The sequence below is a fragment of the Mauremys mutica genome, chromosome 11, assembly GCF_020497125.1.
Source record: "Mauremys mutica isolate MM-2020 ecotype Southern chromosome 11, ASM2049712v1, whole genome shotgun sequence".
Classification (NCBI taxonomy): domain Eukaryota; kingdom Metazoa; phylum Chordata; order Testudines; family Geoemydidae; genus Mauremys; species Mauremys mutica.
In genome coordinates this window covers 2,174,249-2,200,503 of record NC_059082.1, presented here as the reverse complement: position 1 = coordinate 2,200,503, position 26,255 = coordinate 2,174,249, and the positions used below count along the sequence as shown (strand labels likewise).

The 26,255-nt window shown below is 40.3% G+C and overlaps 1 protein-coding gene and 1 long non-coding RNA gene across 4 annotated transcripts in view; one reads left to right on the top strand and one right to left on the bottom strand.

Annotated features, from left to right (window-relative positions):
- Positions 1-532: 532 nt before the first annotated feature.
- Positions 533-26,255, bottom strand: part of CTDSPL2 (CTD small phosphatase like 2) — a 63,970-nt gene continuing 38,247 nt past the window's right edge. For all 3 annotated transcript variants that reach the window (XM_044980380.1, XM_044980379.1, XM_044980381.1), the window contains 6 exons: positions 25,683-25,769; positions 12,252-12,314; positions 12,061-12,140; positions 8,345-8,471; positions 3,738-3,833; positions 533-3,238 (listed from right to left, as the gene is read on the bottom strand). In XM_044980380.1, the coding sequence (XP_044836315.1) occupies positions 3,173-3,238; positions 3,738-3,833; positions 8,345-8,471; positions 12,061-12,140; positions 12,252-12,314; positions 25,683-25,769 (519 nt within the window). In that variant the 3' untranslated portion in view covers positions 533-3,172. The remainder of the gene's footprint in view (positions 3,239-3,737; positions 3,834-8,344; positions 8,472-12,060; positions 12,141-12,251; positions 12,315-25,682; positions 25,770-26,255) is intronic.
- Positions 19,754-24,124, top strand: LOC123344310. The gene is made up of 3 exons (XR_006572510.1): positions 19,754-19,871; positions 22,505-22,785; positions 23,893-24,124. It is a non-coding gene; the product is annotated as an uncharacterized LOC123344310 (long non-coding RNA).

The window sequence follows — 26,255 nt, the reverse complement described above, 5'->3', positions numbered from 1 at the left end:
AAAAGGACCATACAAACAGCAGGCTGTAGTGAAAGAGAGCAAACAAAATCACCAAGAATTTACAGTAGTAAGAGGATGTTATGGTATACGTCTGATAAATTCTCTAAAAATAAGAAAATTAGAGTAAGTGATTCAGTTACAAGATTAATTGCATAATAGTGAAGTAACTCAAAAAGGTCCCAAGCCTGAATACCTTGTACACCCGACCACCCCCCGTTATCAGCGATAATTTGGGGTTGTAATTAGCTGTATATGATATTCTAAGATCAGAGCAGTACTTAAGCCTTGTCATTCCACCCCGTCATAGAATCTAATAAAATGAAAAACAGGAAAAAAAAATCTGATTACATCTAATTGAAGTAGATGGAAAGATTATGTAGATCAGAAGTGTTTGACATTTTTAGAAGCTTAATTTTTTAAAAAAGACATTCTCTCAGCAAAGCAGGGTTATAATTGTAAAAATCAGATTTGCAGCATGTTAACATTCAAGTATTTAATATGTATTATGGAGCAGTCTATATAAATTAGTTTTGTTGTGAATCCAGATAGTACCAAATCACCAATTTTCCCTACATTTCCTAGAAACCAGATTGCAATATCTCACATTCTAATTTTCCTCAGTGATCTAAAATCATGACATAGATACATGTATAAAATGAAATGTGTACTTTGCCTTAACCAAAAATACCAATTTTGTAATAGTTTTACTCAAAATGGCGTAAATTAGAACGCAAATGCTTAGGAAAATGATTCTAATCAGTGGTAACCGTGTACCATTTTATTGAGTCACAGAGAATGTCCATGATTAACTTATTCAAGGTAGTTCCATTATGCTAGATTTATTTAGCAATGAATAAAAAAAATCCTAATACGATATAACATTCTTTATGGTAATTTGAAGAAGTTCCACTCTGAAGAGGAGTTCATTGTTAAATTAACTTAAAAAATTCTTAGTTTTGCGTTTGAGAGGGAGATTAAAAATAATAATTTAAAAATTGTGGGAGAATCTTGCAGCAACTCAAACACAAAGTGACCATTTTCAAATCTGTAAGTGTATCCATTATATTAGCATAAAAACAGGAGGGGTGGGGAAGTTCTGGGGTTCACACGTCTGCGCAAAAGCATATATATAAAGGTAATGTTATGTACATTTTATTTCAATAAAGACATAAGACAAACAGCGTAAAGATGCCCAGATGCCCTAAAGATAAATACATTTAAAAGATTCTCATTAAAATGAATCTGTAGTATTTCTTTCCTGCAAGCAAAATACCTTTCTTTAAATACAAAAAAAAAAAATCAGTATTCTGAATTGCAAATGCTTTTCACTTTTTTTGCAGAAAATCTGCCATGATGACTTTTTCTTTTTTAATGAATAAGGATTTTCCACAAAACAGGCTTGCTCTACATGCTAATTTTTTTAACAGTTCATTGACACAATGTGCTAGCTACATACACAACAGATAATATAGTAAGAAAACACTCAACCTGATGAAAAGTTAAAATCTTCATTAATACACTGGAAAAAGTTGACATAACTCATGCCTTTTAAAATCAAAAATACAAAATTAAATGTTTTCCTAAAAAGATTTTCCTTATTTTAAGGACTCATTTGAAAATGAAGCTGCATGTAATTTGTACAATAAAATTGTACAAGTAAACAGGTAATATACATAAAAAATTAATTGACATACTTCTCAATTATCAGTTGTCCACCTTTAATTTCCAATACTGTACTTTCTTAACAAGCATACAAAATATCAAACTTCTCTTTAGAAAAAGTGCCGTTCTGTGACATCCTTTACACAAAAACAGTCCAAGCCTGTGGCATGTTAATGCAGTTGAGAGGCAAAGCATCCTAACTTTTACAAATTATACCTTCCATAAAAAGCCTCCTGAAAAGGAGATTACACACCATTATAAAAATATCAACCTCTTGTGGTAGCTGCATTAGAGAACCAAGGCTTGAAGACTATTTCCATATAGCATAGAAAACCACTATGATAGCATATTAACTGCACTGGTGGCATGGGAGTGTACTGTATCACAGGATTATGCATAGTTACTATTAGGTACCTTCATTGTTACACAAAGTTTAAAACTGATTGTAACAAACAGCATAACAGGAGGTACCACCAGCCCATGCAAAACATCTTAAAATACTGAGCCACTGTGCAGAATACTTCATTCTTGGAGGAATCTGAAGGCAGCAGTAATTGATTTGCATCAAACCCAACAGGTGACCAAATAATTCTCCTTAAAGATTTGTATGCACAGTATAATCTGAGGTATTCCTTGTCCATCAATTGAGCGTGCCACTGCAAGATATTGTCTGTCCAGAGTACATGCCATCACAATGGTTTAAATATTCTGAATATTAGTAATTCTTATATTCTTATCTAGCCAGTCTCTTGATTTTTGAAAAGATTTCAACTACAGTAGAATATTACAGAAACAAAATATAAATGCAGGTATTTCTAAATGAAACTTACATGGACTAAAACTAGAGAATATTTTTAAACAAATATACAGTATGCAGGCAGACAAAGCAGGAAAACGGCCATTCAATTGTATAATAAAAAACTAATAAAATTTGGCTATTTCCAGAAAAACTATGAAGCGCCTCAACTAAAAGGAATGCATAATGAAATTCTAAGCTAATACAGGTCAAAAATGTAAAAAGGTTATAAACCTTAACAGGAAAAATAAAACAACTTTTACTGGCCATTCCTGTTGAAATGAGAATCTTAAAGTAACAGAAAAGTGGCTACAAACCCACTTAGAGCACCAAACAGAGAGAAAATAAGAGTCCATTTTCAATCTCTGTTATATCATAAAATCCTGTGTTTCTACAGGTCAAACTGCTGGTGGCAGAAACAGAATTCTTTATAAACTGCAGATGTCCTGTACATAAAAAAATTTCATTGGAGTTGCACTAGTTCTAAAGACTTTTCTGTTCTCGCCTACCTACTGTATTGTACTGTATGTATTCAATCTGAGATATAGAAAGTCTCTTTCTGTAACCCTTGATTACTGTTGGGCACCAAAGATAAGAAAAGCAAGACGGGGTACAAAAATGCAAAATTTCAACAGTAATGGCAATGTTTTTGTTTTAGTCCAAAAGGGTCCTGCATTTTCTCCCCCTTCAGTAATTTGATAAAAGGCTTGGTGTTTAATCTGGGGGTAGCAAGTCATGCAAGCGAAATCTGTCTCTGATGTGAGGTCGGACATCTTCATTCTGTAGAAAAAAATAAAATTACAGTTTTTGAAATAATAAATGTATCTATACTTCAGATTTTAAGAGTTATGTTTTTAAATTATGTTAGTATACATAATAATATAACACCATTTACAGTGATCTGTATTTTCAAAGAGCTTTACAACATTAACTAATTAACATTCACAAAAAACCAGTGAGATAAGTAGTATCTAAGTTTTACAAATGAGGAAACAAAAGTGCAGGTAGGCAAGTCACTTAACTGAAGGTCCCATGGGTAGTGTCAGAGCTGGTACTAATCTTCTAGCCAGATACTCAACCCAATACATTCTGCTTTTTACTAATAAAATAATAAGTACTCTCTATACATATTTTGGATTATTGTCCAGACAAGACAGAGTTTTGGAAAGTTCCTAAGTAACATTTTCAGAAGTTTCCAAGTGATGTAGGCTCCTAAACCACTTAGTTAATTTTGAAACTACCTAGAGTGTATATGAAAAAAGATGAATACATTACTCACCAGCTCTACAAGTTTCTCCAGAAAAGGAATTAATTTTAGGAGTTCATTGTCATTTTTATCCATGAACCAGCTCTCTATAGGAATTCCATTTGAAAGCTAAAGTAAAATCACAGGTATGTTAATTTTTATGCTGAATATCTCTGAAAAAAGACCACTGATGATATAGTGCATTTTACGTAAAACATATTTTGTGCCAACAGAATTATTTATCAATACATATTTTTTGCTCTAGAAGTTGTTTTAAAATCCACTTGTAAAAAATTTCCTTCCTTTGCACAAAACTGTTACAAAGGAACACTAGTGATACTCTAGTATCACTGACATTTTTAGCACTAAAACCTCTGTTGGACTGAAGTACATAGAAATGTTCAGAAAGTGTTCAAATATAGGCAGATACTGCAGACTTTTGTAAAACCAATGCTGACCCCAGTTTACATATGCAAGTGAAGTTGAGTTTAACAGCTACTCGCTGAAATTAATGAGACATAAAACTGACAAAATTTGTAAACAACTGACAAAAGTTGTTTAGAACATAAAATTCCTTCAAAACTGACATACAGAGTAAATACATTTTTTAATTCCACCATTTTGAACCATTTGGGTATTTCTGAGGAAACCCACTGCCCATGTTGATTGTCAACGTACAATTTATAAGGATATTACCATGCAAAAGGCAGAGAGGCCCCTGGAAATAACTGCATCCAAACACCAGTACATATTAGTAATCGTTGACTAAGCAACCAGGTACCCAGAGGCTGTTCTCCCCTTTGCTCAGTGAAAACTAGGCTATAACCCCAGAGCTCTCAAAGCTAAAAATAAATAAATAATAATATATGGAGAGATACCTATCTCATAGAACTGGAAGGGACCCTGAAAGGTCATTGAGTCCAGCCCCCTGCCTTCACTAGCAGGACCAAGTACTGATTTTTGCCCCAGATCTTTAAGTGGCCCCCTCACGGATTGAACTCACAACCCTTGGGTTAGCAGGCCAATGCTCAAACCACTGAGCTATCCCTCCCCCCATGCATGGGATTTCCCCAAGAAATACTAACAGATAAAGGGACTAACTTCAGCCTTTCTGAAGCTCAAGTCCCTGAAAAACTCTGTGTACCACCCACGGCTAGACAGCCTACGTGAGCAATTTAATAAAACTCCAAAGGGAACGTTGAAATGCTTTGTTAGTTATGACCTCAAGCACTAGGACTGGCTAGTCCAACCGTTCCTTTTTACCATAAGGGAGGTCTTGCAGGCCTTTATGGGGTTCTCTCCCTTCAAGTTATTTTATGGCCACCAGCCGCAGGGAATTTTGGACTTGCTCTGAGAGGGCTGGGAGGAACAAGACATAGGTGCTTTAAGTATGATTCAGTACATCATACAACTAAGGGAATGACTCAGAGATGAGGGGTGTTCACCAGAGGACATTTAAGAAGGTCGAATAAGTGCAGGTGCAAAATTATAATGGAGGGGCATGACTATGGGTCTTTTACCCGGATGACCAGGTCCTTTTACTGCTTCCTTTGGCCAAGTCAGTTAATGTCTAGTGGCAGGGTCCATATGAAGTTATTAAACAGGTAGGGCCAGTGGATCATGAGATAAAAATAATGGGCAGAAGGAAGGAAACCAAAATTTACCATGTGAATCTTCTTAAACCTTAGAAGACGCAAGGAAAACCTGCTGATAACTCCCTTCCCTATGGAGCCTGAACTAGGACTCCAAACACCCAGTGGCCAAAACCCGACACCAATTCTTGCAGGTTAGGGACTTGTCGCTGTAAAGAGGAGAGGAGTACTTGTGGCACCTTAGAGACTAACAAATTTATTTGAGCATAAGCTTTCATGGGCTACAGCATACATGCATCCGATGAAGTGGGCTGTAGCCCACGAAAGCTTATGCTCAAATAAATGTGTTAGTCTCTAAGGTGCCACAAGTCCTCCTGTTCTTTTTGCGGATACAGACTAACACGGCTGCTACTCTGAAACCTGTAAAGAGGAGGCAACTCTTCCAATTAACCAATGACTTTGCTACTGTATTTCACTTCTGCCCAGGGAGAACACAGTTAATCCAACACTACCTAGAGACCCTCTCGGGCTAATGTGTCAGGGAGAACCCCAAGTCCTTACCATGGAGGCTGTAGGATACAGTCTGAGAAGTCATGATGCAGGTAGGGATAATCAGGGGGTCAAAAAGTGAATGGAGGAACCCCATAGTTGTGGTTCCCAAACTGGACAGTTCGGTTTTGCATCAATTTCAGGAAAGATAACTCCATCTCAAAATTTGATGCCTATCTGATATTATGGGTAGACAATTTATTAGAGTGGCTGGGACCAGGGACTAATAAACTGATGAAGGATTACTGACAGATCTCTTTATTTCCATCTTCACAAGAGAAAACTTCTTTCTTAACCCTGTTAGGCATTTCAGAAGTCCATGGAGCCACAACAGATGTTTTCCAGATGTTTATGAATAAAATTATCAGCCCTCATCATCAGTATGCTATGGCAGTGGTTCTCAACTGGAGGTCTGCAAGCCTTTTCAGCGGGGCCGCAGGGCTCCACGGCTGAAACCCATCAGCCCCAACGTTTCCCAGGCATTCATACTACATGCAGGCACCTCAGATGTTGACTTTGGCACCGTGCTCTTGCAGAACTTGGTGGGGGGGAACACCTGATCCTATATCTGAGCAAGAAGCTATTCCATCAAGAAAAGTCTCACTCATTTACTGAAAAGGAGGCATTAGCGATTAAGTGGGCTGTGGATTCCCTCAGATATTACCTGCTGGGCAGCCCCTTCTCTTGATCACAGATCATGCTTCTCTATGCTGGCTCCATGACATGAATGAGTGAAACCTGCACATAAGGTGGTGGCACCTAACCTTACAGCCCTATAGCTTCAGGGCCTGCTCGACCAAAAAAAAAAAGCTCATCGCATGTGGCAAAACGACATCACACCAGCAGAAGAAAACGTCATACAAGCAACTCAAGACTGAAGCCCAAAGGAAAATCCGTGACATCAGAAATAAGTGGTGTCGAGAAAAGGCCAAGGAGATTGAGCTTTATGCTGATAAATATGACATGAGGAGGTTTTTTTTCAGAAGGGCCATTTACAGTCCATGCACTCATGGACCCACACCACTCCGAGCCCAAGACGAGTCAACATATTGTAAGGATAGCAAAGCCATCAAAGCCAGATGGAAGGAGCATTTTGAGTTACTCCTGAACTGTGACTCAACTGTCCCTGATGCTACTATCAAATCTATACCTCAACATAAAAAAGAATCTCTTGCTGACACCCTCGCGCACCCCCCGAAGAAGTAACACAAGACATTATGCAAACTAAGAACAAGAAGGCAGCAGGGCCTGATGGCATACCAACTGAAGTCTACAAGTTTGGAGGTGAAGAACTGGTAAGGAAGCTCCACAAACTTTTTCTTCATATCTGGTATAAGAAGATTCCAGAAGACTTGAGAAATGCTAACATTGTTACAATCTTAAGAAAGGAGATAAGTCAAAGTGTGGAAACTATAGAGGCGCTGTTTTGCTATCTACAGCAGGGAAAATCCTTGCCCGTATCCTCTTAAATCGATTATTTCCCCTTGCTGAGAAAATATTGCTGGAATCTCAGTGTGGTTTTAGATCCCATGGGATAACCAACATGATCTTCGTTGCCCGCCAAATCCAGGAAAAGTCTCAGGAGCAAAATCAGGAACAGTACTGTACTCACTGACATCAGAAAAAGTCTTTTCCTTCAATTGACTTCATTGGGTTCTGGATTAGGATCTTGGTTCAGAAGCCCACTTTACAATGTGAAATTGAATTGTGCTGACTGACATCAGCTGTGAGCAGTGGATTTCCCTGAACTAGTGCTGAATTTATAGACAACGAAACTGTATCACTAGTAGGCAGACTACTGTTTTCAACACCAGTTCTATTCTCTAATGTAGAGGGACTCTGGAGATTAATCTCTCCACTTCCCTCATGTCTATACAATTATGGAGACTGGATTATATAGAGAACATATTTTTGGACTAAATCTGGATCATGGAATGTATATTGAACACCTCTAGTATACAGAAGTATGATAGTTGTATACACTTCACCTCGACCAGCAATTTGTTTGCTCAGAATTTTTCTACTAGTTCTGAAAGGGTATATTTTGTGAACACTGCCCAAGTCAGAGGAATCCTAACAGACTGGATTTTTCTGAATTTCTAGAAGCGGTAATTGATTGAGTAAAAGTGTTAAAGCCCTTCTTATCATTAAAAATAATCAAAATACAAAGGAAATGTTGTGAGTATGGTGAAGTATTCTGAGTTTTCTGAAGAACGTTTGCCACACAGAAATTCTTTTCACTTACATTATTTTACTTTTTAAAATTATACTATTTTTTAAATGGTCAAGTAACACCTAAAATGCTAAAATGTTCCTATTAAAAAAGTACCCTACATATTTTGAGGTGAATTTATTACAAATGAGTTAGGTACTTTTTTTTTTTTTTTTTTACACCTAGCATTTTCTTAATTTACCTAGTTAAATTAAAAGTTTATGTTTTCATTTTCAGAGAAGGTTTTTACAAATTCTACAAAGTGTGACTATCACAAAAATGCTTACCTGATAGGCAAAGGCTTGTGGTGAATTGTCAATTATGATCGTTTTTGAAAGATCTCTACCAAGGATATTTAAATCCTTTATATAATTTCCTTGTACACAAACACAATGCTCACGGAAAAGTCGATGCCTATGGGTTAAAGGAAAATTAATTAATTTAGTAACTTAAAAAATATGTTGCACAGAGAAAAAGAAAATTAAATGCTGCCAAGTGTTATGGAAGTAAAAATCTTATTTTTTCTTTCCTGATGTGCTTAGCTCTTCTTAAGAAGCTGCCCTTTTAAAAACTGTCTCTCTCTTTTGGGCTATTCTTTCATCATCAAAATTCTTAGCAAATAGGTAGACCTTATCTTCAAGTATTGCCATGCCTTAACATGGAACTTGTCTGTTCCTCTAAAAATATAATGTTTAAAACCAAAGATAGGGATTAATACAATTCTGTACTTTTTTTGTAATTCATTTACCCACGACAGTTAAGATGCAGTATCTGGCTGTCAGTGAGGTCCTGCTTTTTAACCAGTTTTCCAGATGAGTTGACAGAGGCATACAAGGACCTCAAGTGACTTCCCAAGGTCACACAGTATGTCAGGGGTTAGCCCCTCAATGGAGCCCTGGCTTCCAGTCCTTTGCCCTAACCAGTAGAGAACAGAGCCTCCCTTATCCCTGTACCTGCCAGAATAGAAAATATTAGAAGGACTGTTTTCTGTGGAATGTTACCGTGTTGGCAATTAACCTATTTCAGTTACAATAGATTAAGAAAAGCCTCAAGGCCAAAACATTCCATCAGCTGCTTTTTTTTCCAATTATCCTGCTCCTATTTAATTCAACAGAGCGAGGTCGTATAATAATTAGAAATGTTCGGATAGTGTACAAGGATTCAGGTTGTTTAAAGTAGTATTAAAAATACAACTGAAGCTTCATCACCTTATCAAGTATAGAATAAACTGACTTTCAAATATAGGTTACATTAAAATCATATTACAATCTAAATGCATCTTTCTAAGCTTTACATTTTCTTATGACAATCTCTCTAAGGCTGTTCGACAATTTAGGAAATCTGATTAAAGGAAATTTAAAAAAAAGCTATATCTGAAATGTTTAATTTCACAAAGGGGTGGAGCTTCCACTGTTACTATAAATAAGCTCATGGCTCAGTGACAAACAATTTGATATGCAGATTCTAAGTCATATGTGTGGAGTGCCTGACAAATTTACCTTTAGGCTAAAGTCAAAACTAATCAAGCCTTGATGTCAGCTTTTCAGGGCACATGAATCACAAGTGTGCATCCAGTTCAAATTCTTACCTAGTTCAGATGCACCACACCATTTCATTATATCTATCCTGTCCCAATAAGTTTAAAATTGCATTCTGAGTCATACAAATTAGAGCTGTAAAAGCCTTTTTCAGAGAGACTTGTGAAGTATTACATAAGTTACTCCCATTAAGAATGAGATAGCCATGTAACCTCCCACACAGTAACGGGAGAGATTCCTTCAGTACTTATCATTCCTTTTTATATTATTCATAGTTGATTATATTTAAAGACTTTCATCAAAAACAAATTGATAATGCTGACTAAATGAGACAAAATGCATCTAAAAACATTTGTTTAGGTTTCCTAAAAAGAAGCTAAAAGAGTATCATTACTGCATGTTAAGGAGGACACTGGCAAGATGAATATAATAGTGGTGAATCTGTGAATAAACAACTTTTTTAAAGGTACACGAAATATGTCCAGATTCCACACACCAATACTGAAGATCTATTTAACTGAAACTCACACTTTAGATTCCATAAATAGATAAAAAGTACTTCTGTATTTATAGTCCTTAAATATAAACTCACAGATTTCACGGCCAGAATGGCCCATAGTGATCACTTAGTCTGCCTTTCTGTACAACACTGGCTGTACAACTTCCCTAACGTAATTTCTAGAGCTAGGCTAGCATATGGCTTGGGTTGTCAGGATTAGATTTTTATCAGTAAATATCTGTAAATGTTGAAGCAGCAAAGATTCTTGTGGCACCTTATAGACTAACATGAGCTTTCGTGGGTGAATACCCACTTTGTTGGTTGCATCCGACGAAGTAGGTATTCACCCACAAAAGCTCATGCTCCCAAACGTCTGTTAGTCTATAAGGTGCCACAAGACTCTTTGCTGCTTTTACAGATCCAGACTAACACAGCTACCCCTCTGATACTTGTAAATGTTGATTTCACCATACACACACAAACCAACAACAAAAATTTGCATTGATAATAATCAAAATGTAGATAGGCAAAGTAAGGAAAATGCTGCTTGAGAACTTATTAGAGTTTGATTTGAGGATATTTATTTTGTATATTTTGACATGGGATGTTGACAATTCATGTTTTAACAGTTACAAAGCTTTAACTTTTTGAATCTTAATATCTATCATTAAATTACTGTCTGAGAACCCTATTATCTGACTTTCCCATAATCTCCTGCAATCGTGAAAACTTAAATCAATAAAAATTAAAGAAAAAAAATGCCTAAAAATAAACATCAAATTCTGCCAGTCCTAAATATAGCATGTAAGTGTCCCAATCATCAACAAGGGCTCTGCTGTGCTGTACATACAAGTAATAAAAAGACAGTCCCTGCCCCAGAATGCTTAGTATCAATTAGGTGAAATGCTACTAGAATACTGACGTTTTAGAAAGTATAAAATATTTGGATTAAAATAAGTTGACAATATATCTTTAAAGCCTTAAAGTAAATTATGATTGGTGTCCCATACTTTAAAAACAACAGGAGAAATCCTGATCTCACTGAAGTCAATGGGAGCTTTTTCATATACTTCAATGGGGCTGGGATTTCACTGTTTTCTGAGCTAACATGATGCAAACGAGAAGTTTACAAATGAGCTCTTGGGCACAGTATCTTGCATTTCCTAATCAGAGAAGGCGGAAATTATTTATTCCCCTTAATAAGGATATCACATTTTGAATGGATCCCTGAGGATTTCCCCTTTTTTTCTGCTTTAACTTTCCCATCCAAAAAGTCTATCATCCTTCCAGAAGAGGATCACTATGCAAATCCCTCCAACATTTCCTTAAAAATCTTGAGGAATTGTTCTTGAGCAATGCAAGACACTCCCCTACATCATAGCCCAGGGTTCAGGTAAAGAGACTAGGAAATGAATAAGGCTAAATAACTGTTACCAGAATCAACAAATCATTTCATGCGTGAATGAAAGATGCAAATATTTTGATCCTGCAGATAACAGATTTAAAATTAATTTTATGAATTGTCCTTTAAAAAGTAGTTCATTTTAAAAAGTCATCAAATAATGAATTATTTTTTGTCAAAAACTATTTGTTTTCTTGATATACACTTAAAAATCAGTCAAATATTGATGAAGTAGCAGAGAAACAGGTTGCTAGAAGAATTACATTTGTAATGAGTAACTCTCAAATATGTTATGATGGATCAAGGGATACATACGCTTTTAAGCATCAGAATGGAGTAAAAAAATGGTTAGGGTTTATGTCTCTAGTATCCCTTGTACAATAATTCAATTACCTTTCCACCTCTCATTTCCCCCTTTCATGCATACACGCTTGGTCAATTTAGTGAGGCACACTACAACAAAGAAGTTAATGTGTAATGATTGATTTCTTAATTATAATTTTGTGAAAAATAAATTGGTTAGCCTAACATTAGATATTTACATGAATTTTTAATCAAGTTTACCTGACCAGTTGCTTTTTAGGGTCTAGTATGTTCAGTAACTTGTCTGCATACACCTTCTTAGAAGCAGTAAAAAGAATGATCTATAAATTAGAGGAGGAAAAAGTTGCATCATTATTGCATTATTTAGCATCATATAAATGAGTATATATAATATAAAAAGAAATTTCAAAGAGATATCGAAGTATTATTACCTCATAAATCTGAGACATACGTTCCAGGAATTCTCTGAAGAACGGCCGTAACCGCACATAAACCTATAGAAATAAGAGCTGGATTTAAATAAATAATACAGAAAGATTCAAAGTGGCTTTACTGTAGGGACAGCTGAAGCTACAGATAATCTGTACAGATTATTAAATAAAAATGGTCATTATGAATACACTGAACAGAAATGATAGATTACTCATATAGTAATATTTGAGCATTCAAAAATATTTCAACCAACTTGCAATATCACTCAACTCTTCTATGAGTGAAAAGGTAAAATGGTAAAGTAATCTTTAACTGATTTACTGGAAAACTTGATGAAGTCAGAAATCATTTTAAAAATAGAGGAACCAGGCAATTTCTTAACTAAAAATTGTATTTTGCAACTCTAATCCCTCAATCTGCTTCAGGTTCTGTCAGTCAGCAGCCACACTGAACTTCAAAAGAAAATCTTAGCCACAAAAGAAATCGCACTGTCAAATGGCAAACCATCAGTGTTACCCAGCATAATCTAAGCTGCTGCATCTTGAACATGGCAGAAAATCTAAAATTGAATTAAGACGACGGATTCTTAGGAGTTTAAACTGTCTTATACCACTGGCCTTGTGACACTGGATTTTACAATTGGCAAATGGAAATTTCTACTACTGCTGAGCAGGGATGAGATACTGGACACCAGGATCAGGGAGACCACCAAAGGGCTAGGAGGATCTTGTCCTCTGTTTACCTTTTTTACAAACCTGTTTGCATATAGAGTTGCACCAGTTTAAGTAAAGGTGTTATTTTAAACCAATTAGTTAAACTGGTGCAAAAGATTGGCCCGGCACTTTTATTTTGTTTTAAACCAGCTTTATTTTTGTTTTCCCTTAAGTCAAAACAAATTTAAGCTAAACTGAAATAAGTCACTCTTGTACCAAAATAAGAGTGTCCACACAGGGTTTGCACTGATTTCACTAAACTGGTGTAAATTTTGTGTGTAGGCAAGGCCTGAGTACTCAGAAGGAACAAATAGGGAACTCCACAGATTAATAGGAAGTTCCATATCATCAACAGTTGTATTGCAATGGATCTTGGTCTTCTGATGGAAGCACACATTTCTTGACTACTGAAGACCTGATCTTACTTGAACAGAAAGCTTTCTACAGTGTTTGTAGCCATAACCAACTTCTTAACAGGTCTAGGATTTTTCCTCAGCTTTCCAAATCAGTCTTTTGTCCTATTCAAAGGATCCTCTTTGTAGGTCCCATATTGGACTCAACAGTAGGGAGAGCCCTTCTGCCAGAAGACAGATTTCTCAAAATGGAGCAATGCCTAAGATGATCTAAAGTTGCCTCACACTGATGATAAAGTTCTTCCTGAATCTCAAAGGGGTTTGTAGCAGCCACTATCTACATGACTTCATTTGCCCCTCTGACAATGATACCTTTGCAACACTGGACATCCCTGTCTACTGTCCAAATTTGGATGGTCTTCAGTTATGTCTCACCATGTCCCAGAAATTACAGCCTCTCTACACTGGTGGTCAAACAGGACCAACATGCTCAAAGGTGTGCAGTTCACTCCTCCAGGTCCATGCTGGACAGTGACTTCAGATATATCAACAAAGGATTAGGGAGCACACTTGAACAACTTAATGGTTTAAGGACACTGGTCTTCTCAAGAAAGAACACTGCACAGCCATGTACTGGAATTAAGAGCCGTCCACCTGGCCCACAGATCGTTCCTTCTTCACTTGCAAGGGAAGATTGTGCAGAGAGTAACAGACAATAAATTGGCAATGTATTATATAAACAAACAAGAGGTTGCTCCCTCTGCCTCTTTGTATGCAGAGGAAATAAAGAAATGGGATTGGTAGAGCTGCCACAACATTTACCCTGTAGCAATACATTTGGCAAGGGAAAACAATGTGGTTGCAGATCGCTCCCAGATGCATGAGTGGTCCCTGAAGAACCAGTTGGTTCAGACCTTTTCCAGATGGGTTTGACCAATCATGGACCTGTTCATGACAAGTTCTTCGCATGCTTGCATATGTCCATTCCATTGTAGGTGTGTGCCAAGTACAGTCGACGGAAATTTTTCCCTTAGCGGTATCCATCGGGTTGGCCCTGGCACCTTCTGGTGCTGCATATCCATAGGGCTAGCATAAAGGGCCTCGCTGACCTGGATGCGAGCTCTCCTTAAGTCCTGGCCTTGAAGGTGACTTTTCTGTTCTTTTGGAGTCTCTCACCAGGGAGTGGGGTCTCTTCCTCTTGGAATGGTTCATTTCTGAAGCTGACCCATGGTCCTCACTCAACAAGACTGAAGACACTGGCGCAGTCAGAGAGACAGTGGCCAAAGGACGCAGGACTCTCCAAGACAGCAGAGACAACGGAATGACTGTCACTGAAGGGAAAAGACCTGTGGCAGGTCTAGCAGGTTTTAAAGCCTGGGATCTTTGGAATAACCCAAGCAGGAAAAGGACAGAAAATATGCAACAGCTGAAAGTGAAGGTTCTGGTGACAAACAAAAGGGATTAGATGTGGGAATCTCTCCCTCAAAAAAGCATAAGTCTGCGCTAAAACATTAAAATTGAAAAAAACAGATTAAAATAAAATACTAAGCAAGAGCAAGGAAGCTGTAAATCTAGCAGCGGACACGGCTAAGATACATCTTGAGCAAAGGACTATGGAGAAGGAATTGGAGTGGTGGTGGGTTTGCACCTCCTTATAAACCTTGATACTGGAGCATGCCGATGTATGGTGTGCAGTTGTGTACTCAGACACTGCTTTCTAAAATCTCCAATTGAGTGCATACAGGCACTCACACATACTATGGTGGAGAACACACAGGGACACATACTTGAAGAACAACCTTAACTCACGTCATGGTAGGGGTCCATTACAGACCACCTAACCAAAAAGAAGAGGTGGATGAGGCTTTTTTTAAAAAATAGCTAACAAAATCATCCAAAGCACAGGATGGAGAACAGTGTCAGAGAGACTGTGTGACTTGCCCGTTGTCACAAAGGCAATCTGGGGAGGGAATTGAACCCAGGTCTAGACCAAGGTTAGCACCTTAACCACTGGGCCATCGTTGCTGACTACAAACCAAGTGCCTTTGACATCAACAGTAGGGTGAAACAGGGGTGTCCTCTAACCTTTGTGGTTTTTAACTTCTACTTTGCATTCCTGCTCTCTCATGCATTTAAGGACAGCAACGATGGCACTGATCTTCGAACCACACTAGACGGAGGCTTGTTCAACATAGCAAGAATTAGAGTGAAAGCCAAGGGGAAAAAGCTGGTTCTGAGAGATTTCCTGATTGCGAATGATGCAGCTTTGGTTGCCCACAGTGAATCTTCCCTGCAAAATCTCTTGGGTAGATTTTGAGTGTCATGCAAGAGCTTCGGATTGATAATTAGTTTCAAGAAGACTGTGATCACGTACCAAAGGGTGGAAGAACCAATGCCTGACATCACTCTGGAGGGTTAAATCTCTGCACTGTTGACAGTTTTGCTACTTGGGTTCTATGATCAGCAGGAATCTTGCCCTTCAGACTGAACTAACACTCAGAAAAGCAGCTAAGAATTTTGGGCTATTACAGAAATGTGCACGGAATAACAGCAAACTATCACCAAAGGTGAAGATGTAAATCTATGAGACTTGCGTGCTGTCACCCCTGCTTTATGTTCAGAAACATGGACTACATACACTAGGCACATTAGGAGACTGAACAGCTTCCACATGAGATGGCTGGGCAAGGTCCTGAAAATAAGAGTGAGAAGACAAAATACCAAACACAGAGGTGCTGGAGCGCACAGGATTGACACACTTAGAAACTACTATCAAGAAGAGGAGGTTGCAATGGCTCAGTCATATCAGGAGAATGGAAGAAGACCGTATCCCCAAGAACATTTTGTACAGCAACATTCGAGATAGCTCTAGAAAACGGGGTCGCCCTTTATGGCAGTACCATGACATGTGCAAAAATGATATGACGTCGTTTAACATCAATGTAGAAAGCTGGGTGGAGCGCACAGAATCCCATCCAATCTGGATGGTCGTAACGCAAGATCGTAACAGGTCCTTATGCACAAGGTGATCCAATTGGAAATCCTCTGCAAGGACACCGGAAGGCATTTCATCCTATCCGCTATAGTAATGAAGAGCTGCGCTGATTTACGGAAAGGCTTGGTACGTTCTAAGTAAAAACTCAAGGCCCTTTGGACGTCCAGCGCATGAAGATGCCTCTCTTCACTGGTCTTATGTGGTTTGGGACAGAACATCGGGTGGAAGATGTCCTGCTGCATATGGAAGGTAGACACCACCTTAGGCAGGAAGGCCGGGTGGGGCCTCAGCTGAACCTGGTCTTTGTAGAAAACCATGTATGGCGGTTCTGAGGTCAAGGCTCTAATCTCAGAGACTCATCTCACTGTTGTAACCGCCACCAGGAACGCAACCTTCCATGACAGGTGGGAAAAGCAGGAGCCCAGCAGCTCAAAGAGTAGAGCCAGTGAGTCTAGAGAGGACCAAGTTAAGATCCCACTGTGGGACAGGAGTCCATACCTGCGGGAAGAGTCTCTCAAGCTCTCCCAAGAATCTGTCCTTGAATTGGTGAAAAGCAGGTGAAAAGTGGAGATGGCCGCAAGATGCACTCTAAGGGAGTGTGTGCCAGGCCCTGGTTCCTCAAATGAAACAGGTAGTCTAGGACAGTCTGTATGGAAGAGTGCGAGGGAGAGATGCCACGCTCGGATGCTCAGCGGGAAAACCTTGTCCACTTGGTCAGGAAAATCAGTCTAGTTAGGGCTTCCTACTTCCCAGGAGAACCTGTTGGACCTCCTCCAAACAGGTCTGCTCCTCCAGGTTCAGCCATGCAGCATCCATGCCGAGAGGTGGAGAGACGTGAGCTTGGGGTGTAAGAGCTGACTGTGGTTCTGTAACAGCAGGTCCGGCCGGTTGGGCAGGGGCCAGGGAGGGACCACTGACAGGTTCATGAGCGTGCTGAACCAGTGCTGGTGAGGCCACACTGGGGAGATCATGAGCCTCTCTTGATCTTTGCCAGGACCTTGCTGATGAGAGGAATCGGAGGGAATGGGTACATCAGGCTCCCCGACCACGACAGGAGGAAGGCATTGGAGAGGGTGTTCTTGCCAAGAACAAAACCAATGACATATTCTATTTTGCCTGGTGGTGAACAGGTCCACTTGGGGAGTTCCCCACCTCTGGAAGACCATGTAAGCTACTTCCCGGTGGAGCGACCATTTGTGGTGAAAGAAGGCTCTGCTGAGGTGCTCCACGGCCTGTTGATTTAGAATACTGAGGCTGTGTTGTCAATCAGGACTCTCACCACCTTGCCCGACAGGTGAGGTAGGAAGACGCTGCATGCGCTCAGCCCTTTTGAAGATAGGGGGCAAGGAGGAGGGAGTCTGCCAGAGGTCAGTAGTAATCTTTGATACCACCTCGTGAAGGGGTAAAGCCACCCTGGCAGAGACCAAGGAGCAGAGGACATCAAACATGGAGTCCGAAGGCTCTTCCAACTCCTCGGCCTGGAGCCCCAGGTTAGATGTGACCCTCTTCAATAGTTCCTGGTGCGCCTTAGTGTCATCCTGAGGAACTGGGCGAGGACAATGCTGGTACTGCAGGAGCATCCATGTCCACTGCTGGTCCAGCAGGCTGCTCCCCTGGGTCCTCCTGGACCTGTGGGGTCCTTCACCCCAAAGTCCCAGGCACTGGAGGAGGTCAGGATGTTGAGGCCGCAGGCCTGTCCAAGGCTCCCAACACTGAGTGGGCAGCCTGGGAAGTCTGGGTTCCATGGATACCATGATGCCAGCCACTGTGCTTGGGTCCATGGGACAGGTTTCAGTGCTGATGATGTAGGTGGCACCGCAGGTTGCCCCACAATTAGGGAGCCCTGCTCAGTGCCAGAGCTGTAGCCGGAGCAGTCACTATCCAGCGGCAGCTCTTATCTGACCTGGAGGCAGACCTGTCCGAGCGAGACGACCGTCTTGGTTGGGGCCTTGGGGACTGACAGTGTTCGGCGGATCAGTGTTGGAAACCTGGCAATCTACACCTTATGCTATCTGACCGGGACGTTGAGAGGGACCGGGAGCTATCACGTGCCAGTTGCTGGGAGGAACTCCCGGAATGCGGCAATCCCAGTCTCAGAGACCAACAACGGAAGTCTGGTGACTTCGATCCCTCAATTGGTTACAGGATCTGCACCGAGCTCTCTGCAATGCGAGGGGTCAGTCTCGCTGCTCCTGTCGGGAGGGAGGGAGGGGATGGGGCATGCCACAGTGGGTCTGCACCAGGCTACAATCAAGGTACGCCTCAAATCCTGCTGTCAGTGCCCAAGGTCCAGGGACCAAAGAAGGCTCTGCTAAGCCTGCCTATCTGAGGTGTGACGGCTTCAGGCTGGCAAGTGGTGGCAGGACGTCCCACGCAATGGGGAATGGTGCCACTGAGGCAGGGACATACACGGTCCCAAGGCGTGCTTACCCCGAGACCTGGGTACTGCTGGAGCCGGTGTGGATGGCACTGGAAGCATCAGGATCTCCTGAGCTGCCTGAAGAGCCTCGGGCATCGAAGGCACCTGGAGTTGATGGAGGCCTGTACCACTATCTGGAGTCGCAAGCAAAGCATAGGATGGGCTACACTGCTCAACTTGAGCTGGGGCCTGACTTCCTGAAGGGGGCGTTGAGCTGCCCGGCGCAGGTCTTGGCTAACCCCCAGCCCTCTCTTTTTCCTTGCTGGAAATAGAGGATCTTCCCCTCCCTGTCTTCTTTGGCTTCTTGGACGGAGCCGCGGAGGAGGACTGGTGCCAGCTCATGGATGGCAATGGCAGAGCACTGTGCACCAATGCCGCGGTGCTTGGTGCCGAGTTGGACTGTTGCTCCAGTGCTGGAGTGAGTGCTGACTCCATCAGGAGTGCCTTCAAGAGACTGTCCCACTCCTTTTTCGTGCTGGGTTTGAAGGACTTACAAAGACGACACTTGTCACTTATGTGCCCCTCGCCCAAGTACCTTAAGCAGCTACTGTGTGGATCACTGACGGGCATAGGCTGTTTGCAACGATTGCAGGGCTTAAAGCCTGGGTACCAGGGCATGCCCCGTCCCCCAGCTGAGTCCCATTTGGAACTAACAAAGCGTTTGAGAACTACTACTAAGGGTAACTAATTCAACTACTAACTATATACAACTATATTACAGGTTTTCAAAGTTTGCAAGAACAGAGAACGAAACAATGCTAGCCGAAGCAGCAGATGTTCCAGTACCGTCACTGACAGCAAGAAGGAACTGAGGGTGGAGGGAGCCGGCGGTGCCCCTTATACTGCGCCATGCAGACATCGCTCCAGAGGGCGCCAGAGCCAGTCCCCTACGGATACTGCTGAGGGGAAAACTTCCGGCACCAGTGCATGTGGCGAGCTCACACACCTAATGGAATGGACGTGAGCAAGCACTCAAAGAAGAACACATGGATCTGTGAAATTTGTAACAAGCTGGGTCGCTCCCGAATTGGGCTCGTCAACTCATCAGACACCTGACTAGACATTTTACATCTACACCATGATCCAGTAGATCAACAGTTGCTTATAGGATTATGGCACTCTAGTATTTGTGGTCCCAGGTTAGATTAAACTGATTTTTAAATGTACATTAGATTTTAAACCCCCCCCCCCCACATCCCCTGTCATGGTGCTGGATCCTCCTCCCTCCCCATTTTTGTCAGGGAATGTTTTTAGTAAAAGTCAGGGACAGGTCATGATTTCCGTGACTTTTTGTTTATTGTCCGTGATCTGTCCATGACTTTTACTAAAAATATCCATGACAGAATCGTAGCCTTACTGATATGTATACTCAACCGTACCTCCATATTAACATACCTTTCTCTAAGAATTTCCCTGTTTGTTTTTAATTTAAAATTTCATAACTCAAAGAGAATATTGTCCTGTGTTATTTCCAATTGTTTGAAGATGAAGTATCAACCTTATTTTTTTTTACTTTAACTTTTACGGTCAGTTCATTGGTGTGCTGAGACTCCTTTATGCCACTTTGCAGCCAGAGCATACTAGCCAGTTAAACTGCATTTACAGCTGCTTTGTTTCACCAGAGCATAGCAAAGCAACTAGAGGGTATCTCTCAGTTTCCCCATCCTACAGATCTGCCCTTTCTTCTGTCACTCCCTACATATCCCTGTGCACACACCCCAAATGCCCCCTCCCTACTTTCTTCTATATTCTCCTTCATACAACCCAAGTTTCACTCTCTCCTCTGCACCCCAAATTCCCTTGAACACGTGTACCCTTCTCACCTGCATCCCTTCATCGTCCTGCATACTCACCCACCAGTTTCTGCCCACCCTCCTTCACTGCCTACATTCTCCTGCCCGTGCGTGCACACATACAGTCTTGCCCTGCCCCACCCCATCCCACCCCGAACTCCGGCACTTGCTGCTGAATCTGGTGCACCAGGTAGTTTTATTAAATAAATAGCTATGATTAATGGTCATTTTTGCCATTACTTTCCATAACTGAGGCAGAGAGATTTGCTCAGTTGCCCCAGGCCACACTGAGTCAGTGGCAGAATGAAGATGAAAACTTATAAGCATACTAGACGGTCTCTTATTTGCACAGTGAAGTATTGTCTCAATGTAGAGAGGTACTAGGAGTGCCTCATGTTTTCAGTGTAGTAAGGTGTAGAGAGTAAGGGCTTGGCTACACTTACAAATTTGCAGCGCTGCAGCAGGGTGTGAAAACACACCCTCTCCAGCGCTGCAAATTGCGGCGCTGCAAAGCGCCAGTGTAGTCAAAGCCCCAGCGCTGGGAGCGCGGCTCCCAGCGCTGTCCGTTATTCCCCACAGGGAGCTGGAGTACGGACAGCGCTGGGAGAGATTTCTCCCAGCGCTGGCGCTTTGACTACACTTAGCGCTTCAAAGCGCTGCCGCGGCAGCGCTTTGAAGTGTAAGTGTAGCCAAAGCCTCAGTTACAATCATAACAGGTAACAAACATAGGGCTTGATTGTGTCTAATCTGGTGTACAGGAGCAGGGAAAGAGATAACGACACAAGGAGCTTTACCTCTGTGTGCCCTTGTAAAGGGACCAGGAACGATCCCGAGGGGAAATGCAGGCTCTGCTCCTGGCTAGCCCACTAGGGGCACTAGATGCCTAAATGTTGTGGCTCCACTCCCACTGAGTGAAGAGGCAAGTACACCTGTTGAAAGGCTGGTGGAACTGTCCCTGCAGTGTGCAAACCTGGAACCCCTGAGAGGGAACGCCAGCTGACTAAACCAGGATTCCTTATGGGGTTCCTGCTGCACTGCACCCCTTCAGCCTGAACCATGACTCAAAAGTCACAATAAGGACCAGAGCATTTTTGAAAATGTATACTAAAATTTTTCAAGCCAGCTGTCAGACTTTACACTATTAGTCAATCTTTGTTGAGAAAACCAAAATTATTTGTAATTATAAGTGTTTGAAAATGTCATCAAGTGACTAATTTGGAAAAAGCATATAGCATTTATTTTATTTGATATACAGCATGAAACAAATTCTTCTAAAGGAAAAATAAATCAAATGAAGAGCTATGGAACTCAAGAAACTGGGCTTTTTAATGTGACTCTCAGAATGAGTATTCTATATTTTTAAGACAAAAATGATCAATTACAAGTTTCTAAACTAGTAAGAATGAAAAAAGTAAACAGATATTTTAAAATAGCTTAATAATGATATCCAGTAATTTGCTAGAGCAAACAGAAAAATTAAACATGATCTGGTTAAGTTAGCTAGTTAAGCTTAGTTGACGTTATTTTGTTTTTTAATGAAAACCTTACATTCTCTTAACAAGGAAATAGAGGCATTAATGATCATAGGCGAAAATTTGAGCCATGTAGTTTTTTCCTATATATAGTCCATGTAACTGTGTATATCCGACCTCCATCCATTAAAACATGTACAACTCCCGTCCCCACAATGTTTCCATATTGTTACCATGTTTTTTTTTAAAACAACAATGCCAGCAGCTCAACAACAACAAAATGTTTGTGCAGAAGAGGGGTAGAAACTGGTAAGGACATACATTTTAGTTAAATTTCTAAGGAATTATTACAAACAAGAGGAGGAGGAGAAAATATTCTGTAGTACAGTAAACACTTTCACACAGCTTTAAATAAAAGTCCCATAATTAGCTAGACAATCATTAAGACTTTATCATACCAGATGAACTAACTACTTATTTTTCCCTTCCTTCTTTCATGTTCCACAGAAATATCTGTCTGGGTATGCAGATATCAGATGATGATGACTACTAGTAGCTGAACTCTGGATATGTATTTCCTATTAAATTAGATGTCATCACTGTGCAGTGCTTTAGGAGTCGTCTTCCTCTGTCCTTGAAAGAAATGCTGAGGAGTTATAGGCCAATGAAGTTCAGCAGCTCTGGATTTGCAACTAGACTCATCTTACCCAACTGTAAGAGACCCAAGATGAAGATCATCATATAAATGAATAGAAACAGCAGGTTCTTAGTTGATTGTGCCTCTCCAGGTGAGAAAAACATAGTTCTAAAAGTCCAATTAGATCGAGGTTAAGAGATCCCAATCTGATCGTAACTTTCTTTGTGGGTGTCTACCACAGACTGAAGCCTGAACAACTGATCCAAAGGCTGCTGGTTTAGTTGCTCTTTTAGAGAAAGTACTGGGATAGCATTTCACCAGAAAGGGAATGAAAATTCTCAGATACCCCATGCCACATCCCATCAGAGTAATAAATTGAACAATCCAGTTATGTTTGGCTGCAGTGGAGTAGAGTATGTGAAATGTCTTTTGATCAGCTTCTATTGGGCTACGTAGCTGAAACAGGAAGATCAGTGAGACTGTTGAGCCCAAGAACTAAGTGAACAGAAATCTCTTGACTGGATAAGGCCTACTTGTAAAGGGAAGGTATTCTCTGGATGGAGGAGGGAGCAAGACGACCTAGTGTCTGGGATTGGTGGCTCTGCAGCATAAACTAAATACAGTGCAAACCTCTTAACCAAGTAACAAAAGGGAGTGCCTGACACAAAGTGCTAATACATTATAAAATAAATCCATACACTAGTACTAAAGAATTAAACATTTACTCTTGTTCTCCAGAGACAGAAGTATTGTGGCATTCAATATATACTATATTTATAATCACTTCATTACTGCAGCATTGTTGGCCAGTTTAGGAATATACTTCAAAGTAAGCTGCTTGCTCATCCACCCTCCCACTCCTGCAAAAGTATCGGTTCATGGCCTTCAGTTAAGTAGAGAAATCATAATGGTATGAAGCCCAGATCTCTATTTGCATAATTATTAGTGAAACTGGGTGTGAGAGAATGGAGAAATCCTGTAGGAAAAGAAGTACTGCGCTAAGTTTTACTCTCTCTTAAAAAAAAGTTTTAAGCATGTTTTTGATCATTAGTTTCATAGTATTTCTTAAAGAGTCTAACTGAAGGTATTAAATGTTCAGAGACTAATAGACAACATCTTCACAAACTGATTTTACATGTCAGGTATTGTTTTCAATGAGCTACACTGTATTGTAGTTTATAAATACATAACAGTATTTTCTTACCTAATAATCTGTCTTCAACTTTTGCTCAGACATTTACTTCCTCCTTGCCAGCAGGAGGAGACAACACCAGTGAAAGCTTAAATGACACTCTATGGGCGAGTTTGGAGAACTGAAATTCAGATGGGCCTATTGCATAGGAGATGACCAAATTGATAATTGAAAGAATCACTTTTCAAAAGCAGATGAAATAGCGAGCTATTGTCTACAATACAAAGCTAAGAATGTATGTAATATTAACCAGTTTCTGTTCAGCAATTATCTGAAGAGGAGACTTCTCTTTTTACCCATAGCCTTAGTTAATTAAATGTTTTATGATTATAACTAAATTCTTGACTGTTTAGTCTCCTGCTTATTGTCCCCCATGTAGCAAGAGGTGAATGTTTTCTGGGTTGCCATGTCTGGTGTACAAACACCTCAATAAAATAAACAGATGGTCAGGAATCCTAAAACAACATACTTGATGTAGACACAGGCTGTCCTTATCAAGTCTACCTTGTGAAGGTACTGCTCCTTTGCAATTCTAAACTTGAGAAATAACTAAGGCACAATAGATGAAACTGCATCATCTTATTGGATAAAAAGAGGTACAGGCTTACGTACAATGTTGTTAAATACAGATATAGAAACCTTGTAAGATAGTCTTTGCATTGACTTAAATTTCCTTTGGATCAGACCCTAAGCTGGCTCTCAGCTACACTCAGTAAAACACACCATCACCAAAAGAGCATAGTTATAGCTAGAAATACTCAAATCATACTGAGAGCCTCAAAGAGGGAAGGAAAAAACAGGCTTGAATCTATTTGCCCCCAAAGAATTAATTTGAAGCTTCCTCCCCAGCTCATCCAGGAGGAAACTGAGAATGGCAGTCACCAAATAGGAGACAAGTTAAGAAACTCATTTAAAAAATTATTTTAGTTTCAAAATTCCATGGGGTTTTATATGCAACAATGAAGAAAAACATTTTTAAAATTAGGAAAAATACCTGGACAAGTGTCCTTTTAAGGTGCCTGATGACTGGCTCATTCTCCAAAGATACTACAGAGGGGTCCAATATCGTGCGAACTACATGGAGGGGAAGCTGTTGCCTCTCCCAGGTACATCACACAAAAGGACCTGAGAACAATAGCCTGGGTCAGTGCAGCATCTTTGGCAGTTGCTGGAACAGATCTCCTCTTTCCCATGCTTGTTCCTCTATGGTATGTCAATGTAAAACATATTAAGCTAATAATAGTGCCTGAAGCAGGAAAAATGACTAGCGCTTTCCACAAGACAATCAAAAGTAACTGTAATCACCAAGTAGAATCTAGCTGGGGCGAAAGAGGTGGAAATGTTACCGGCAAAGGATATGCAAGACTAGGTGCTAGATAGAAGCTAGTTAACTTCAGGCTCTGATGATTAGCCTTTTTCACAGTAAGAAATGATCAACCAGCATGAATTGGTTTCCCCAGGCAGGGAAGAAAGTTAACAGTTTGTGGCAAGCTATTACATGGGAAATGATACTACCTGAACTTTCAATGTTCCTGCCTCCATCTGCTGGTAAGGAGAAAGGCTGCTATAGAATACTGCTGCTAAAAAGAATATTTACATTTTCTTACTAATCACTGTTGACATTTTTACTAGTAATCATCATTACCACGTTGTAGTAATAAAACGTACTCCACAATACTTCTAACACATGACCACCTGCCTTACAAAATTTCAAAACTGCAGCATGTAACTCAAATGGCTGTTTAGATGCCAATCAATGTTTATCTCTCTCCTGACAAGAAGGTATTACATATGCATGATAACTTTATCTATTAAACAAACAAAAAAGTATATTTTTCCTACATATTTCTAATTACCTGGTAAATGACATCTTGGAAAAGCACTGGAAAAGTGAGTGCAGCATCCTCTAGCTCGTTTAGACTACAATGCACTAATGTTTCATCCTAGAAAAAATAAAATAAAAAGATCATACTAAATTAAGAAGCTTTTGTGACAGGATTACTGAAAATGAGACTATTTGTTTCGTTATGTTCTTTTCGAAGGGAAATATACTCTATAATTCGGTATGGTCAATTTAATTTTGAATGTATTGCTGCTACAGTTTGAAAGACAGCTATTAATATACACCTCTACCCCAATATAACGTGGTCCTCGAGAGATAAAAAAATCTCACTATGTTATAGGTGAAACCGCGTTATATCAAACTTGCTTTGCCCGCCCCCCATCCCCCTCCACGTTCCTCGTTCCCTGACCGCCCCCTTCAGAGACCCCCATCCCTAATCACCCCCCTGGACCCCTATCCACCCCTAAAATTATTTGCTTTTTTCCCCATTTCAGTAAAAAAAATTAGACTTGTTTATTCATTAAATGACAACTATATATAGCCAGTGACTGAATTATCCAGTAGCAACTGCTTAAGTACAATAAAA